The sequence below is a fragment of the Hyla sarda genome, chromosome 1 (assembly GCF_029499605.1).
Source record: "Hyla sarda isolate aHylSar1 chromosome 1, aHylSar1.hap1, whole genome shotgun sequence".
NCBI lineage: Eukaryota > Metazoa > Chordata > Amphibia > Anura > Hylidae > Hyla > Hyla sarda.
The window spans coordinates 19,724,909-19,743,985 of record NC_079189.1 but is presented as its reverse complement, the minus strand read 5'-3'; the positions used below and the strand labels follow the sequence as shown (position 1 = coordinate 19,743,985).

Here is a 19,077-nt window from a genome sequence, read left to right as displayed (position 1 = left end):
AGTTAACAGGGATATGTCTCACTCAGGCAGCATTACACACATGGATGTACGGTGTGATGAGGATGTTGTACCCGCTGCTGCTTCCTTTCTTGAGGTGTCAGATAGCGGTAAATGTGTTGATGATGACGATGTGTCCGTGGATGCCATGTAGGTGCCTGCTAGAAGAGAAGAAGAGGGGGAAAGTTCAGATAGGGAGACAGAGAGGAGGAGGAGACGAGTTGGAAGCAGGGTGAGGTCGTCGCAAGGAGCTAGTGGTACAGTCAGACAGAATGCATCGGCACCCGGGGTCAGCCAGACGGGACGCCAATCAACGCATGCTGTTGCCATCACCAGAATGCCGTCATCGCAGAGCTCAGCAGTGTGGCATTTTTTTTGTGTGTCTGCCTCTGACAACAGCGAGGCCATTTGCAACCTGTGCCAGAAGAAACTGAGTCGTGGGAAGTCCAGCACCCACCTAGGCACAACTGCTTTGCGAAGGCACATGATGTCACATCACACACACCTATGGGAGCAACACGTCAGTACAAGCAGCACACAAAGTCAAAGCCGCCATCCTCCTCCTGGTCCAGCATCTTCAGCCAGGTCAACCACTGCTGCCCTCCTTGCCACCTATCAACCACCTCTCCGTCTCTCGCCTTGAGCAGTTCCTGCTCATCTGCCCACAGTCAGGTGTCTGTCAAGGAGATGTTTGAGCGCAAGAAGACAATGTCTCAAAGTCACCCCCTAGCCCAGCGTCTAACAGCTGGCTTGTCGGAACTGCTAGCTCGCCAGCTTTTACCATACAAGCTGGTGGAGTCTGAGGCCTTTAAAAAATTTGCCATTGGGACACCGCAGTGGAAGGTACCCGGACGAAATTTTTTTGCAGAAAAGGCAATCCCCAACTTTTACTCCATTGTGCAAAAGGAAATTATGGCATGTCTGGCACACAGTGTAGGGGCAAGGGTCCATCTGACCACTGATACTTGGTCTGCAAAGCATGGTCAGGGCAGGTATATCGCCTACACTGCTCATTGGGTAAACTACTCCATCCTCCTACACCATCCTCTTCCATAACATCGTCTTGCTCCACATCACCGGCACCCCCCAGCTCCCCAGGTGCTATAACGCATCCCGGATACGGCAGTGTCACGCCATCTTGGGGTTGACTTGCCTCAAAGCGGAGAGTCACACCGCACCAGCGCTCCTGTCGGCCCTGACACAATCCCCTCCAAAAAACAACAACATTTTAGAATTTTTTTAAAGAAATACCTTTGTGTAAGAGCAAGTGCATATCAAACAGTTCACAAGACTCTATAATGCAGGACGGTGGACCACCCAAAGACATTCTTCTCAGAAATAATAAACCACACAATGTTTGAAATTTTTTTACAAAAACTAATTCAATATGTGTGTAAGCGCATCTGTCTCCAAAAGATCAGATCACCAAAGGACTTTTTTCGCCCAAAATCATGAAGCAGAGTTAATCCCTGTCCGTAATTTTTTATTTATTTTTTTCATTAAAAAATCCCACGCAACAAGCGTTCCATTGTGTAACGATTAGCATTCTGGAAAATTCAATTTTATTACCGATAAAATTATCAGTAAATTAAAAAAAACACTACCCAAGAGTGTTTAATTACCCCATACATTACACCAGGAGCAGTCAGGAGTAGGCCTCAGCAGTACTCAAGAGGCTTTAACCCCTTAAGGACCAAGGACGTACCGGTACGTCCTTGGTCCTGCTCTTCTGATATAACGTGGGGTTACACAGTAACCCCGCGTCATATCACGGCGGGCCCGGCGTCATAGTGAAGCCGGGACCCACCTCTAATAGCGCGCAGCACTGATCGCGGCGCCGCGCGCTATTAAGCCTTTAGCCGCGCGCTCAGATTCAAAGTGAAAGTTGCCGGCTAGCTCAGTCGGGCTGTTCGGGATAGCCGCGGCTAATCGCGGCATCCCGAACAGCTGACAGGACAGCGGGAAGGCCCCTTCCTGCCTCCTCACTGTCCGATCACCGAATGACTGCTCAGTTCCTGAGATCCAGGCCTGAGCAGTCATGCGGCAGAATCGTTGATCACTGGTTTCTTATGAGAAACCAGTGATCAGCATAGGAGATCAGTGTGTGGAGTGTTATAGGTCCCTATGGGACCTATAACACTGCAAAAAAAAAGTTAAAAAAAAAAAAGTGAATAAAGATCATTTAACTCCTCCCCTATTAAAAGTTTGAATCACCCCCCTTTTCCAATAAAAAAAAAAAACCACAGTGTAAATAAGAATAAAAATAAACATATATGGTATCACCGCGTGCGGAAATGTCCGAATTATAAAAATATATCATTAATTAAACCGCTCGATCAATGGTGTGCGCGCAAAAAAATTCCAAAGTCCAAAATAGTGCATTTTTGGTCACTTTTTATATAATTTAAAAATGAATAAAAAACGATCAATAAGTCCTATCAATGCAAAAATGGTACCGTTAAAAACTTCAGATCACGGTGCAAAAAATGAGTCCTCATACCGCCCCATACACAGAAAAATAAAAAAGTTATAGGGGTCAGAAGATGACAATTTTAAACATATTAATTTTCCTGCATGTAGTTATGATTTTTTGAAGAAGTCCGACAAAATCAAACCTATATAAGTAGGATATCATTTTAATCGTATGGACCTACAGAATAAATATCAGGTGTCATTTTTACCGAACAATGTACTACGTAGAAACGGAAGCCCCCAAAAATTACAAAACAGCGTTTTTTTTTCAATTTTGTCGCACAATGATTTTTTTTTCCTGTTTCACCGTCAATTTTTGGGCAAAATGACTAACGTCATTACAAAGTAGAATTGGTGGCGCAAAAAATAAGCCATCATATGGATCTTTAGGTGCAAAATTGAAAGAGTTATGATTTTTTAAAGGCAAGGAGCAAAAAACGGAAATGCAAAAACGGAAACCCCCCCGGCCCTTAAGGGGTTAATAACCCCTACCTTTGCACGATCAATTGCAAGATCGAGCAATACCAGGTGTGTTATGCCCTCAGATCTCCGGGGCCGCAGGCGCTCTCTACTGAACGGATTAGCGTGTCTCTATCTTTCATCGACCGGTGCTGGTAACCCGCTAACTCCCGGAAAGGTAAGCTGCCGCGAAGCAGGTGGTCTTCCCCGGGCACGTTTGGCTCCAGAATTTCCACTACTGTCACACCACGCTGACTGCCAACCATGCTACCGCCTTGCTGACTCAAGGGCAACCTGCAACTCTCTTCTCCCGATGATGAACCCCCCTTCTCCTGAGATCGAGCAATAACAGGTGTGTTATGCCCTCAGATGTCCGGGGCCGCAGGCGCGCTCCACCAAACGGATTAGGGTGTATCCATCTTTTTTGGTAGCATCCGCAATCCAAAAATGTTTAATTCCCAGACCCAGGCCCCCCCTCTGCAGCATCAGGAACCCATAGATTGCCTGAAAGACAGGAGTTGGCTGATGCACGAGTACACACCCGGGCTTCACAATCCACCCCAAAAAAACGCAAAATTTTACTGAAATTGTCTGACAAAATACCTGTTTTTTAAAAACAAGCGCATATACAGCAGTTCAGAAGACTGTATAATGCAGGACGGTGGACCACCAAAAGACATTCTTCTCAAAAATAATAAACCTTACAATCTTTGAAATTTGGTTAAAAAAAATTATTACATGTGTGTAAGCGCATCTGTCTCCAAAAGATCAGATCACAAAAGGATTCTAATTGCAAAAAATGATTAAGCAGAGTTAATCCCTCTCCACATATATATATTTTTTTTTCATTAAATAATCACACGCGACAAGTGTTCCGTTGTGTAACGGTTAGCATTCTGCAAAATTCTATTTTATTACTGATAAAATTATCAGTAAATTTAACAATAACACTACCCAAGAGTGTTTAATTACCCCATACATTGCACCAGGAGCAGTCAGAAGTAGGCCTCAGCAATACCCAAGAGGCTTTAATAACCCCTTACCTTGCCCGATCAATTGCGACAGGTGTGTTATGGCCTCAGATGTCCTGGGCCGCACAAGCGCTCCACTGAACGGTTTAGCGTGTCTCTATCTTTCAAGGACAGGTGCGTGTTGCACGCTGAAACCAGTTCGTGATAGGGATCTGGGATTGCAATTATTTAACCTTAAACGAGCAATTACCAGTAAGTGAGGGTCATAAACTGGCGTTGATTAAGTCCCTGCCCTTTGTACACACAGCCCGTAGCTATAAGCGATTGGATTAATTAGTGAGTTGGTTAGTGAGGTCCTCAGATCGGCCCAGGCGGGGTAGGAGAAGGCCCTGGCAGAGCGCCGAGAATTTAACGATCATTGTTGAAATTTGCATTAAGCATGTATTTAGCTACTGCTAAACATCCAAAAATGTAAGGCCCAAGGCCAGAGGCACCAGGGAGGCAAGTAGTTCCTGAAAGACACAGAATGAGTCTGGATCATGCATTTGCAGTACCCAAGAGGTTTTCATAACCCCTTACATTTAAAGATCAATGTTGACATTTGCATCAAGCATGTATTTAGCTACTGCTAAACTTCAAAAAAATTATAGGCCCAAGGCCAGAAGCATCAGTTTTCCTCATATTAGAAGCATAGTTGTCCCCCAGATTAGGCAGCATAGATGTCACCCAGATTAGGCAGCATAGATGTCCTCAGATTAGGCAGCATAGATGTCCCCCAGATTAGGAGCATAGTTGTCCCCCAGATTAGGCAGCATAGATGTCACCCAGATTAGGCAGAATAGATATCCCCCAGATTAGGAGCATACTTGTCCCCCAGAGTAGGCAGCATAGATGTCCCCCAGATTAGGAGCATACTTGTCCCCCAGATTAGGCTGCATAGATGTCCACCAGATTAGGAGTTTAGTTGTCCCCCATATTAGGAGCATAGTTGTCCCCCAGATTAGGCTGCATAGATGTCCCCTAGAGTAGGCAGCATAGATGTCCCCCAGATTAGGAGCATACTTGTCCCCCAGAGTAGGCAGCATAAATGTCCCCCAGATTAGGAGCATACTTGTCCCCCAGATTAGGCAGAATAGATGTCCACCAGATTAGGAATTTAGTTGTCCCCCAGATTAGGATCATAGTTGTCCCCCAGATTAGGAGCATAGTTGTCCCCCAGATTAGGAGCATAGTTGTCCCCCAGAATAGGAGCATAGTTGTCCCCCAAATAAGGAGCATAGTTGTCCCCCAGATTAGGCAGCATAGATGTCCCCCAGTTTAGGCAGCATAGATGTCCCCCAGATTAGGCAGCATAGATGCCCCCAGATTAGGAGCATAGTTGTCCCCCAGATTGGGCAGCATAGTTGTCCCCCAATCAGCGCGGGCCGGTCAGAGCCAATCAAAGGGCCATATGTGGCCATAAATCGAGTTTGGCTGCCCAGAAGTCCAGCGGATCTTCAATGGTTGTTGGCAGGGTCATGTCGAGGTAAGCCACCACTTGATGGTTCAGGTCCTGCTCCATGTCCACCTGCTGCTGATGAGTAGCTTCACTATGCGGCTGAAGGAAGCTACTCATCAGTTACTGTAGACTCAGGCTGCTGCTGATTGAGCCAATACTGCTCCTGCCACCTTCCCTCCCCAGCAGCCGTGGCAGTGGAAGGTGAGCGCAGAGGGCCCCCTGAGTCAGACCTGCGAGTGGATGGACCATGTGGCCGATAGGCATCAGCCAACCAGCTACGTAGAAGCTCCCTGAAGTAGGTCAGTTTGTCCTCCCTCTCAGTGGGTGTAAAAAAGGCCCCCATTCTGGGCCGGTTGCAAGGGTCTAATAAGGTGGAGATCCAGAAGTCATCGCGCTGACGAATTTTGACAATTCGGGGGTCACTACGCAAGCAACTCAGCATGCATCGTGCCATTTGTGACAGTGACTCGCTGGGACTACCTGCCTCCATCTCCACTGCATACTGCCACGGTGTGTCTGGGTCCTCTGTCTCGCCTCCCTCGTAATAACCCTCCAGCTCCTCTGGCTGCTCCTGCTCCTCCTCTCCTGTCCAATGACCAGAAACACCGGCCATCTCATCTACCGTAAACTGTGCTCCGCTTTGCCCCTCATCATCCTCCTCCAGTTCATCCCCCACAGGACTCATGTAGCCTTCTGATGTAGGCGCAACGTCTCCATTGCCGTGACCAGCCATGTTTTCATGTGGAATTACGTCGTTCATGGCGTAATTCGAGCGACTAACAAAAAATGTGGCTTCCTCAAAGGGCCTCAGCAAACGGCAGGTGTCATGTATGAGCTGCCACTCGTTCACATTGAAGTTACACAGGGGAGTACTCCTATCTGCTTGTATCATCAAAAAATCTGTGATGGCTTTTCTTTGTTCGTATAGTCTGTCCAACATATTCAGGGTGGAATTCCAACGTGTGGCAACATCACAAATGAGACTATGTTGTGGGATACCGTTCTGACGCTGCAGCTCAAGCAAAGTGTGCTTGGCGATGTACGAGTGGCTGAAGTGCATGCACAGTTTCCTTGCCATTTTCAGGACGCCTTGCAAATGGGGTGAAGACTTGATGAACTTCTTGGCAGCCAGATTCAACACATGTGCCATGCAGGGTGAATGGTTCACACTTCCTTGTCGCAGCGTAGCCACAGTGTTCTTCCCATTGTCGGTCACCATGGTTCCTATTTCCAGATTTTGTGGAGTAAGCCATACTTGGATTTCTTCCCTAATGAACTTTAGCAGTTCCTCCCCTGTGTGACTCCGTTCGCCAAGGCAAACCATGTGAAGGACGGCTTGACACCGCTGTGCCCTACACACGTGGTACGATGAAGGGCCACCGAGATTTGGACGTGCAGTGGAGGCCGAGGACACAGGGGAGGAGGAGGTGCACACTGTAAAAGGACCAACTGCCTGGGAACGAGAGCGTGGAGGAGGAAGCGGTGTGACCTGTCCAAGATGCTGTTGTGGCTGTGCAGGAACAACATTTACCCAGTGGGCCGTAAAAGACATGTATTGTCCCTGCCCGCAGTTACAGCTCCACACATCGGCGCTGCCGTGCACTTTTGAACACACCGACAGGCTCAAGGACTGGCCCACCTTCTCTTGTACAAACTTATGCAGGGCTGGTACTGCCTTCTTCGCAAAGAAATGAAGGCATGGGACTCTCCACCTCGGCTCGGCAAAAGCCATCAATTCCCTGAAAGCTGCAGAGTCCACCAGTTGGAAAGGGAGGGACTGCAACACCAGCAACTTGGACAGGAGCACATTCAACTTCTGTGCCGTTGGATGAGTGGGCGCATCCTGTTGTCTCTTGGACATGGCTTCGCCGATCGATTGTTGGCGGAATGGCTGACAAAAAGTGGAAGAAGCAGGAGCGCCAGAAGGAGGGTTTGACACAATGCTCCCTTCGGCTGAGGTGGTGGAGCCTTGGCTGGATGACGGAGGGAGCGGATGGCCACTGGGTGATGCGGCAGGCTGGACCACTACATCGGAGCCACGGTTATCCCAGGCCGCTTTATGGTGGCGAATCATGTGTTGACGCAGGGCCGAGATTTGGACCCTGGCCACGCTTCACTTTCTGCCGACAGATTTTGCATGTGACTACGCTAAGGTCCTCCGGATTCTTTATGAAGAACAACCACACCGCAGAGTAGCTGATTTTCCCACCCGCAGTCCGCACTATTTCACTGCTATTGGCGCCGTCTCCAGGAACCCCTTTTCCACTACCTCCCTGATTGGTAGCTTGCCGCGAAGCAGGTGGTCTCCCCCTGGCACGTTTGGCTCCTGAATTTCCACTACTGCCACCACCACGCTGATTGTCAACCGTGCTACCGCCTTGCTGCCTCATAGACAAAGAGCAAATCTCTTCTCCTGATAAAGCCCCGGTTTCTGCACCCGGCTCCCAATTGCAATCGGCTTCATCATCATCAAAAGATGCGTGCACGTCACTGATGTCCTCCTCGTGTTCCACAACAGTGCCTCAGGACCCTGAACAATTGAAACACCGCCTCCCACGTCACTCTCCGCATCACTACTTGTCCACCTTGCGGAGCAAGCGACGCATGTCTCCTCACATTCTTGGCTGCCCATTAGCTGATGACTGTCCTCTATTACATCGTCCTCACTAAATAGTGGAGCTGAACCCAAAGCATGAGATACTTCTTTGGGAGAGGGAACAGCATAGGACAAAGGCAATGGGATTATGGGGACTGCTCCCGGGCCATGCCAACTGAGGGATGTGTCTGAGGAACCCACCGACACTTGACTGGGGTTGTGAGATGTCACTTCTGATGATGGGGATGAGTGTGCAAACCAATTGACGAGGAGAGATGGGTCGACGACACGACCGCTGGGTGTTAACGTGAGCTCAGGCCTATTGCTGCGACTCCTGCTGCCACTAGCCCCAAGTCTGCTGCCAACTCTGCCTGACGTATGTAGGCCTCTGCCCCTTCTCTGTGCACATCCTGGCACTTCCCTGCCTGACATACTTAGTGTGTTCATGAGGGTATAGAACAGCAGCAGGCGATTACTTACGGCTGTCCTTTCAAAGTATATAGGCCCTAGACAGAATAACAGTTACTAAATAGTACACTCCTTTGTTGTATGTATGCCCTTTGCAATGATGAGCGCACTGCTATGTGTATTTCTACCCAGAAAAAACACTTTTTTTTGTTGCATACACCAGCCGGTGTATACTAATGTGTGGAATAGCACTGAATTTAGCACAGAGACAGAAATACAGGTACTAAATAGTACACTACAATAGTTAAGCGTATTTGTACGCAGGAAAACCTTTTTTTTTCTTTAACCCCTTCACGACGAACGACGTACATGTACGGCGCCGCAAAGTTTCACTTGGCGTGCGGCGACGAACATGTACGTCGCGGGGTTCCGGGAGCGCCGCATCACCGGTAGCGGTGATCGGGCGGGGATGACTGCTGTTATCTAACAGCAGGCATCCCGGCACATCGCCGAGGGGGGTCCTGAGACCCCCCCATGACCGCGATGCGTGCAAATCGCAGGTCAATTCAGACCTGTGATCTGCGCGATTCCAGGTCATACGGGTCACTGGTGACCCGGTGACCCGGAAAATAAGAGGGATCGAGGGTGTCATAGACACCCTCGATCCCCCTGAAGGGATAGGAGTTTGGTGGCAGAGGTGCCACCTCTCCTCTCCCTGCTATTGGTCGGCTGAGCGACCGACTGATAGCAGACCGGGGGAGGGGGGGTTAAAGTTCGGTTCCCCCGCTTTGCCCACCTATCGGTGTCCGGGCAAAACGGGGGAACTGTCCAGGGAAGGTCGGCGCCGAAGGTCCCTTACCTGGATCCTGGAGCGCGATCCTTCCGCACGTGCGGCGGCGGCGGCAGCAATACTTACGGGTCCTGCTAGGTGAGTTGTTGCCTAGCAACATCCAGAAGGCCACAGTTTACAGTGGTCTCTAAACCGTGGCCCTCCAGATGTTGCAAAACTACAACTCCCAGCATGCCCAGAGAGCTGTTTGCTGTGTGGGCATGCTGGGACTTGTAGTTTTGCAATATTTAGAGGGGTTCAGGTTGTAGATCACTAAGTGGTCTCAAACTGTAGCCCTCCAGATGTTGCAAAACTACAACTCTCAGCATGCCCAGACAGCAGTTTGCTGTCTGGGCATTCTGAGAGTTGTAGTTTTGCAACATCTGGAGGGCCACAGTTTTGAGACCACTGGGCAGTGATTTACAACCTGAACCCCTCTAAATCTTGCAAAACTACAACTCCCAGCATTCAGGATCAGCATAAGGCTGTCTTGGCATGCTGGGAGTTTTACTTGTGTGCCTCCAGCTGTTGCATAACTACATCTCCCAGCATGCCCTTCCGCAATCAGTACATGCTGGGAGTTGTAGTTTTGCAACAGCTGGAGGCACACTGGTTGGAAAATACTGAGTTAGGTCATAGAACCTAACTCAAGGTTTTCCAACCAGTGTGCCTCCAGCTGTTGCAAAACTACAACTCCCAGCATGCATGGTCTGTCAGTGCATGCTGGGAGTTGTAGTTTTCACCCCCCCTCCCATGTGAATGTACAGGCTACATTCACACTGGCGGCAGATTACAGCGAGTTCCCCGCTACAAATTTGAGCTGCGGCAAATTTTCCGCCGCAGCTCAAATTCCTAGTGGGAGACTCAGTGTAATCTGCCTCGAGTGTGAATGTAACCTAAAAACACTACACTAACATAAAATAAAGAGTAAAACACTACATATACACACGTACACTGACCCCCCACCACCCCCCTCCCCAATAAAAATGAAAAACGTATTGTACGGCAGTGTTTCTAAGATGGAGCCTCCAGCTGTTGCAAAACAAAAACTTCCAGCATTTCTGAACAGCAATTGACTGTCCAAGCATGCTGGGAGTTTTGCAACAGCTGGAGGCACTCTGTTTGGGAATCACTGGCATAGAATACCCCTATGTCCACCCCTATGCAAGTCCCTAATTCAGGCCTCAAATGCTCATGGTACTCTCACTTTGGAGCCCTGTCGTATTTCAAGACAACAGAATAGGGTCACATATGGGTTATCGCCGTACTCGGGAGAAATTGGGTTACAAATTTTGGGGGGCTTTTTCTCCTTTTACCCCCTATGAAAATGAACAGTTGGGGTCTACACCAGCATGTTAATGTAAAAAAATAAAATTTTTACACTAACATGCTGGTGTTGCCCTATACTTTTCATTTTCACAAGAGGTAAAAGGGAAGAACGCCCCCCAAAATTTGTAACAAAATTTCTCCTGAGTACGGAGATACCCCATATGTGGGCGCAAAGTGCTCTGGGAGCGCACAACAAGGCCCAGAAGGGAGAGTGCGCCATGTACATTTGAGGTGCTTTGCACAGGGGTGGCTGATTGTTACAGCGGTTCTGACAAACGCAAAAAAAAACCACACACCCACATGTGACCCCATTTTGGAAACTACACCTCTCACGGAATGTAATAAGGGGTGCAGTGAGAATTTACACCCCACAGGTGTCTGACCGATCTTTGGAACAGTGGTCCGTGAAAATGAAAAATTTTGCACAGCCCACTGTTCCAAAGATCTGTCAGACACCAGTGGGGGGTAAATGCTCAATGTACCCCTCATTACATTCTGTGAGGGGTCTAGTTTCCAAAATGGCATGCCATGTGGTTTTTTTTTTTGCTGTCCTGGCACCATAGGGGCTTCCTAAATGCGACATGCCCCCCGAGCAAAATTTGCTCTCAAAAAGCCAAATATGACCACTTCTCTTCTGAGCATTGTAGTGCACTTCAGGTCCACTTATGGGGTACCTCCATACTCAGAAGAGATGGGGTTACAAATTTTGGGGGGTCTTTTCTGCTATTAACCCTTACAAAAATGTCTAATTTGGGGGGAAACACACATTTTAGTGAAAAAAAATATATATTTTTTTACATATCCAAAAGTCGTGAAACACCTGTGGGGTATTAAGGCTCACTTTATCCCTTGTTTGTTACGTTCCTCAAGGGGTCTAGTTTTCAAAATGGTATGCCATGTGTTTTTTTTTTTGCTGTCCTGGCACCATAGGGGCTTCCTAAATGCAACATGCCCCCCGAGCAAAATTTGCTCTCAAAAAGCCAAATATGACTCCTTCTCTTCTGAGCATTTTAGTTCGTCCGCAGTGCACTTCAGGTCCACTTATGGGGTACCTCCATACTTAGAAGAGATGGGGTTACAAATTTTGGGGGGTCTTTTCTGCTATTAACCCTTTAAAAAAATTGAAATTTGGGGGAAAACCAACATTTTAGTGAAAGTTTTTTTGTTTTTTTTACATATGCAAAAGTCGTGAAACACCTGTGGGATATTAAGGCTCACTTTATTCCTTGTTATGTTCCTCAAGGGGTCTAGTTTCCAAAATGGTATGCCATGTGTTTATTTTTTGCTGTTCTGGCACCAGAGGGGCTTCCTAAATGCGACATGCCCCACAAAAACCATTTCAGAAAAACGTACTCTCTAAAATCCCCTTGTCGCTCCTTCGCTTCTGAGCCCTCTACTGCGCCGCCGAACACTTTACATAGACATATGAGGTATGTCCTTACTCGAGAGAAATTGGGTTACACATACAAGTATACATTTTCTCCTTTTACCCCTTGTAAAAATTCAAAAATTGCGTCTACAAGAACATGCGAGTGTAAAAAATTAAGATTTAGAATTTTCTCCTTCACTTTGCTGCTTTTCCTGTGAAACATCTAAAGGGTTAAAACATTTACTGAATGTCATTTTGAATACTTTGGGGGGTGCAGTTTTTATAATGGGGTCATTTATGGGGTATTTCTGATAGGAAGACCCTTCAAATCCACGTCAAACCTGAACTGGTCCCTGAAAAATTGTGAGTTTGAAAATTTTGTGAAAAATTGGAAAATTGCTGCTGAACTTTGAAGCCCTCTGGTGTCTTGCCAACGGGCATGCTGGGAGTTGTAGTTATGCAACCAGCAGATGCACCACTACAACTCCCAGCATGTACTTTAGCTGTTTGTGCAAGCTGGGAGTTGTAGTTATACAACAGCTGAAGGTACACTTTTCCATAGAAAGAATATGCCTCCAGCTGTTGCAAAACCATAAGTCCCAGCATGCCCATAAGGGAATGCTGGGAGTTGTGGTGGTCTGCCTCCTGCTGTTGCATAACTACAGCTCCCAGCATGCCCTTTTTGCATGCTGGGAGCTGTTGCTAAGCAACAGCAGGAGGCTGTCACTCACCTCCAACGATCCAGACGCTGCAGGTCAGTCCCGTCGCCGCCGCTGCTCCTGGGGCCCCGATCCCAACATTAATGCCGGGGATCGGGGTCCCCAGCACCCGGGGTGCACGTCCCGCACCCGCTCACGTCCTCCAGAAGAGGGGCGGTGCGGGAGTGACACCCGCAACAGGCGCCCTGATTGGTCGGCCAGTAATCCGGCCGACGAATCAGGGCGATCGTGAGATGGCACCAGTGCCACCTCACCCCTGCAGGCTCTGGCTGTTCGGGGCCGTCAGAGACGGCCCCGAACAGCCAGTAATTCCGGGTCATCGGGTCACTGGAGACCCGATTGACCCGGAATTGCCGCAGATCGCTGGACTGAATTGTCCAGCGATCTGCGGCGATCGCCGACATGGGGGGGCATAATGACCCCCCTGGGCGATATGCCGGGATGCCTGCTGAACGATTTCAGCAGGCATCCGGCTCCAGTCCCCAACCGGCTAGCGGTGGGGGCCGGAATTCCCACGGGCGTATGGATACGCCCTCGGTCCTTAAGGACTCGGGATGCAGGGCGTATCCATATGCCCTATGTCCTGAAGAGGTTAAGCGTATTTGTATGCAGGAAAAACTTTTTTTATTTTCTTTCATAACGTGTGGTATAACACTGAATTTAGCACAGAGTAACAGGTGAAAAATGGGAAAAAGGCACTAAAGCCCACACTATTGTGACTTATTTCTGAACAGCAGCAGGACCCAACTGGGCAGCGCCACAGAAAAACATTTTTTACAGGAATTAAAATCTAAATAGCTTTCTGTCACACAATTGTGAGAATCAGATTTGTGGAGCAACAGAAAAAACTCAATTGGGCTGAAAAAAGAGGAGATTAGATGCTCCATACAGGTAAAACAGCTGTGAGATCTATGACGCAGGTGACTGCTATGCAGCACCTCTATGCCTGCTATATTGAGTAAGGAGAATACAAGGTTTTGCTAGAATCGTTTTCGGTCAGAACTGCAGCAACACTGTGCCCTGTGTCTTTCCCTAATGCTTATGTCACCGCTGCATATATGCTGTATAACGCTGTTGTATGCGATCAGCACACAGACGTGCAGTCACTTCCTTTCCCTATCTCGTGCATAGGAGAAATGACCAGAGGGAAGATGGCCGCCGATTATATAGGGCTGTTACATCACAGGGGTCAGTGAGCACTGATAGGCTGCATCTCACATGTGATTCAGGGTCAGCCCAGCTACCTTCATTCCCGCCGCTGTTTCCCGCCCTCCCATAATCCCCTGCCCCATGTACTCACATGTGGATCCGCCATCTTAGGTCTCCAATAGCCTGGAACGCTGTAAAATGGAGTTTAATGAAGCGATTCCCGTGATAGAATCGCGGCGATATTCATTGTGAATCGAATTTTTCATGAAATTCGTAACGAATTCGGGTCCGTCAACTTCGATTTGCTCATCTCTATTTGTGACAACGGAACGGAGGATTGTGAGGAAGAGGAGTCAGAGGAGGAATGTGGCTTTGAAGAAGAGGAGGAAGACCAACCACAGCAGGCATCCCAGGGTGCTCCTTGTCACCTATCTGGTTCCCGTGGTGTTGTACGTGGCTGGGGGGAAGAAGATTATACCTTCCCTGACATCACTGAGGACGAGAAACGGGACATGAGTAGCTCGGCATCCATCCTTGTGCAAATGGGGTCTTTCATGCTGTCGTGCCTGTTGAAGGACCCTCGTATAAAAAGGATGAAGGAGAACGACCTGTACTGGGTGTCCACGCTACTAGACCCCCGGTATAAACATAAAGTGCCTGACATGTTACCGCATTACAGCAAGGCAGAAAGGATTCAGCAGGTCCAAAATAAATTAAGAAGTATGCTGTAAAAGTAATCCTCCTCCTCCTCCCACGAACACGCCGGCAAGGACAGGAAGCTGTACAGACATGCCGTTGATGGAGGACATGCGGAGCTTTTTAAGTCCTACGCATCGCCACAGCCCTTCGGAGTCCACCATCAGAGAGCGACTTGACCGACAGGTAGCAGACTACCTGGCCTTAACCGCAGATATCGACACTCTGAGGAGCGATGAATCCCTTGACTACTGGGTGTGCCGGCATTTGACTGAACAAGGCATGATCAGATGAGCTGCCTTGGCCTAAAAATGGTCCACACTCGGCTGTATTTGAACTCTGAATGCTGGATGACTTGCGTGACTTATCCGCCACCAACTAGGGTTCAAGCCAAAATGTTTTAGGGCACTTTCTGCCTGGCAAAACAAACAGAAAATTTTCAGGACGCTGCTACAGCAGCGGCTGCGACAATACCAAATTTTCCAGCCAGGTGTACATGCCTAATTTTCTGGCCTCTGCTGCTGCACTTGTTATGGTGCTGCAATTTTTATGGCCGCTGCTACAGCTGCAGCTGCGACAATACCAAATTTTCCAGCCAGGTGTACATGCCTAATTTTCTGGCCTCTGCTGCTGCACTTGTTATGGTGCTGCAATTTTTATGGCCGCTGCTACAGCTGCAGCTGCGACAATACCCAATTTTTCATCCATGTGTACATGCCTAATTTTTCTGGCCTCTGCTGCTGCACTTGTTATGGTGCTGCAATTTTTCTGGCTGTTGCTACAGCTGCAGCTGCGACAATACCCAATTTTTCATCCATGTGTACATGCCTAATTTTTCTGGCCTCTGCTGCTGCACTTGTTATGGTGCTGCAATTTTTAAGGCCGTTGCTACAGCTGCGACAATACCAAATTTTCCAGCCAGGTGTACATGCCTGTTACGCCGAGCGCTCCGGGTCCCTGCTCCTCCCTGGAGCGCTCACGGCGTTCTCCTCTCTGCAGCGCCCCGGTCAGACCCGCTGACCGGGAGCGCTGCACTGACACTGACGACGGGGATGCGATTCGCATAGCGGGACGCGCCCGCTCGCGAATCGCATCCCAAGCTACTTACCCGTCCCGGCCCCCGGCTGTCACGTTCTGGCGCGCGCGGCTCCGCTCCTTAGGGCGCGCGCGCGCCAGCTCTCTAAAATTTAAAGGGCCAGTGCACCAACGATTGGTGCCTGGACCAATCAGTCTAATTAGCCTCCACCTGCTCCCTGCTCATATAACCTCACTTCCCCTTCACTGCCTGGCCGGATCTTGTTTTCTTGTGCCAGAGAAAGCGTTAGTGTATGTCCAAAGCCCGTGTTCCAGTTCTTCTGCTGTTGCCCCTGACTACGACCCTTGCTGCCTACCCTGACCTTCTGCTACGTCCGACCTTGCTCTTGCCTTGTCCTTTTGTACCGCGCCTGTCTCAGCAGTCAGAGAGGTTGAGCCGTTACCGGTGGATACGATCTGGTTGCTACCGCCGCAGCAAGACCATCCCGCTTTGCGGCGGGCTCTGGCGAATACCAGTAGCCACTTAGAACCGGTCCACCGGTACGGTCCACGCCAATCCCTCTCTGACAGAGAGGATCCACTAATAAGCTGTTCCTCGTTTCCCTTGGTACCTGCTAAGTTGCAAGCCCCTTTACTGCTGCGTCCTGCCTTATACTGCTACAATTAATTCTTCCTCTTCCCTTGCATCCTATCCAAGAGTGTTCCTGTGGTTCCTGACTGTATTTCCGTGTATAGCCTTGGCCTTGCTGACATTCACTCTGGTTCCTGATCCTGGTTCTAACTTCTGATATCCTGACTTCAGTTATTCCTGAGTATCCACTTTGACTCCTGACCATTGGCTGTGATAGACAAAGACCCTGGATTATGTCATCGCTTGTTATTTTATGATTTTTTTTTATTACTTTAATAAAGGTTGGATTTGTAATGTCTCCACCTGGTTCTGTGGTTCCTGACACTAACAAGTGGATGGCACGAACTGCTGGTGTTTTGGTGCCAAGGGAACGCACCAACCCCCCCACACCTGGGCTTATAAGGCTAATTTGCACATTAATTTAAAGTGTGATATTTAGGCGCTGTTCATTGTCACTGGTAAAAAGCAGTTATTACTGGCAGTAACCCAGCAATAGGTACAAACAGATAAACTAGATACATTTCGGCTATGAAAATGTAAATGTGTTTAAGGGTGCATTCACACCAAGTTTGTGCAATACTTACACTGGGGCAGTTAAATAAATAAAATTTACCGCTGCCATATCCCTGCCACATTCCATCAATTTGAATGAGCCCAGAGGGAGTCTGTCACTCCGGTTAGCTCATTTTTGGACCATACCCGGTTTTGTTGCCGGACTGAAAACGGTGTTTTGGCATGGTTTTAGTCCAGCAATAAAACTGATATGTCTGTCACTCCGGTTAGCTCGTTTTTGGACCATACCCGGTTTTGTTGCCGGACTGAAAACGGTGGTTTGGCATGGTTTTAGTCCAGCAATAAAACTGATATGGCGGCTGTATAGCACAAAAGTGGTATGACTGCCCCCTAAGGCTCGGTTCATACTTAGTATTTTGGTCAGTATTTTTAGGAAAAACCAGGAATGGGATCAACACACAGAAAAAGCTACAATTCGTTCCATCATAGTTTTTCTCTGTATCACTTTCACTCCTGGTTTTGGCTAAAAACATATTGATATCCTGTGTGTGAACCCAGCCTAAAGGTGAGTATTAGTATTCATACCCTGTGTGATCAATAGATTGGATTATTCATTGTTACTAATATCACAACCCTGGTTTATTTTTCAAAGCTATCACGATATATAAAAGAAGAAAATGAAGACTGGATAACATGACTAGATATTCAGAATTGGGTAACAAGAGAATATAAAGAATATGCAAAAACGTCTAAAATGGTTGTCGGAAGATTTGATGCATCTTTTCTTGAAGATAAACAGCTGGATATTAATCCCCAGATAATAACATGGAGACAGAACTCAGTAAGTTACTATGAAGCCATTTACCAGTATATAACATGTTTTATGATCATTTAAAGGGGTTCTCTAGTGGTAATCATTTTGTTTTATTTATTTATTTTCAAAGTAAAAGTTTATTACATTTTTATAATACACAAGAACAGGAAAAGTCACCAAATTGAAAAAGGACTCAGTGTGTTACAAAGGTTATGGCTAAAAACAAATACCAAACCCCAAGGAGATAGCAGTGAGGGGCCCGTCTGTGAGTGGGTAAGAAAATTATCAATAAAGGCACAACACAGTTCTTAGGCAAAGTACGAAAAAGAAAAAATAAGGAAGAGCAAAAGTGAAGAAAGGGATAATCAAAACATAAGAGAAGAAAGAGCAAGATAAAAGGAGAGAGGGTAGAAAAGGAGGTAGAACTGACAGGAGAGGGGGCACAACAGACGTACATCCTCGCAGGTACCTTGCAAGCTGGAGAACTCTTATATGGAAGAAATCACTGGGATACACTCAAGGGCAACAAAATAAGGGTGGAAGCAAAAAGAGGGGCAGAATTCTCAATAGTAGGGGGGGGGGGGGGGCTTAGGTGAAAAGGTGTAAGAATCGGAAGTATTCAGACCAGAGAAATTTGAGCCATGGACGGCAGATTTCTAGAGTTTGCCATGAGCTCCTCCATCCTATGCAAATATATCCATTCCTGAAGCCAGTTCGAAAGGGTCGGTAGGTGTGAGGACTGCCACAGATGGGGGATAAACATTTTCACCTTAAGTTTAGGACAGGTCAGCCAAATATGTGACATGGTACCACCTGTGTTTCAGCATCGCTAGCAGGCATCCGTCATAGACGCAATGAAGGGCTTTCAAGGTATTGCCCTCAGGATTACATGAGTGTCACAGCTCTCTAAGTGGACCCATAGATTATGCACATACTGTAAAGGTAGAAACAATTGAATACACATGACAAAACCGCCGCTAAGTCATACAAAAGACATTCTGGGTGAGACAAGACTCCATCAGTCTTCCGTCTAATAAGGACATGTCTAACAAGGCAAGGATGTCTATGAAAACAAAGCCAGAGAAGAGTGTAGAGACTCTATGGCAGAAGGAGAGAGAGATACACATTCAAATACTAAAGAACAAATACAATAAGTGAGGGAGAACATTCATTTTTAGGATATTTTTAGGAATAATTCTCCGTAACCATGAGAAACCTCTGCGCTCCCATCTGGCTAGGTCCGATTTAATACAATGTAAGAGTGGAGGGAAATAGTCTGGAAAATGTTGGGAAAATGGGAAGCGACTCAATTATTTGAGAGAATTAGGCACATAAAGGGGTAATTATGTCATAACTGCATCTCAGTCTCCTGAAATAGGGTAATGTTAAGGGCTGCACTTTTAGAAAGATTCAGCTTGTAATTGTTATAAGAGGAAAAACACTGTAAGGTGGCCATATGAGAAGAAAGGGAGATTAATGGTGAAGAAAGAAAAAGAAGCAGGATGTCAGCGAATACAGAACATTTGTAATGATGTCCAGGTTCTGCTTGATGGCATCAAGGACATATTCCATACAGACAGCAAAAAGGAAAG

The 19,077-nt window shown here is 47.5% G+C and overlaps 1 protein-coding gene across 7 annotated transcripts in view; it reads left to right on the top strand.

Moving 5' to 3' along the window:
- The window catches only part of LOC130319686 (vomeronasal type-2 receptor 26-like), a 123,816-nt gene that overhangs the window by 98,744 nt on the left and 5,995 nt on the right, over positions 1 to 19,077 (top strand). For all 7 annotated transcript variants that reach the window (XM_056553014.1, XM_056553013.1, XM_056553001.1 and 4 more), the window contains one exon: positions 17,324 to 17,512. In XM_056553014.1, coding sequence (XP_056408989.1) covers positions 17,426 to 17,512 — 87 coding nt within the window. In that variant the 5' untranslated portion in view covers positions 17,324 to 17,425. The remainder of the gene's footprint in view (positions 1 to 17,323; positions 17,513 to 19,077) is intronic.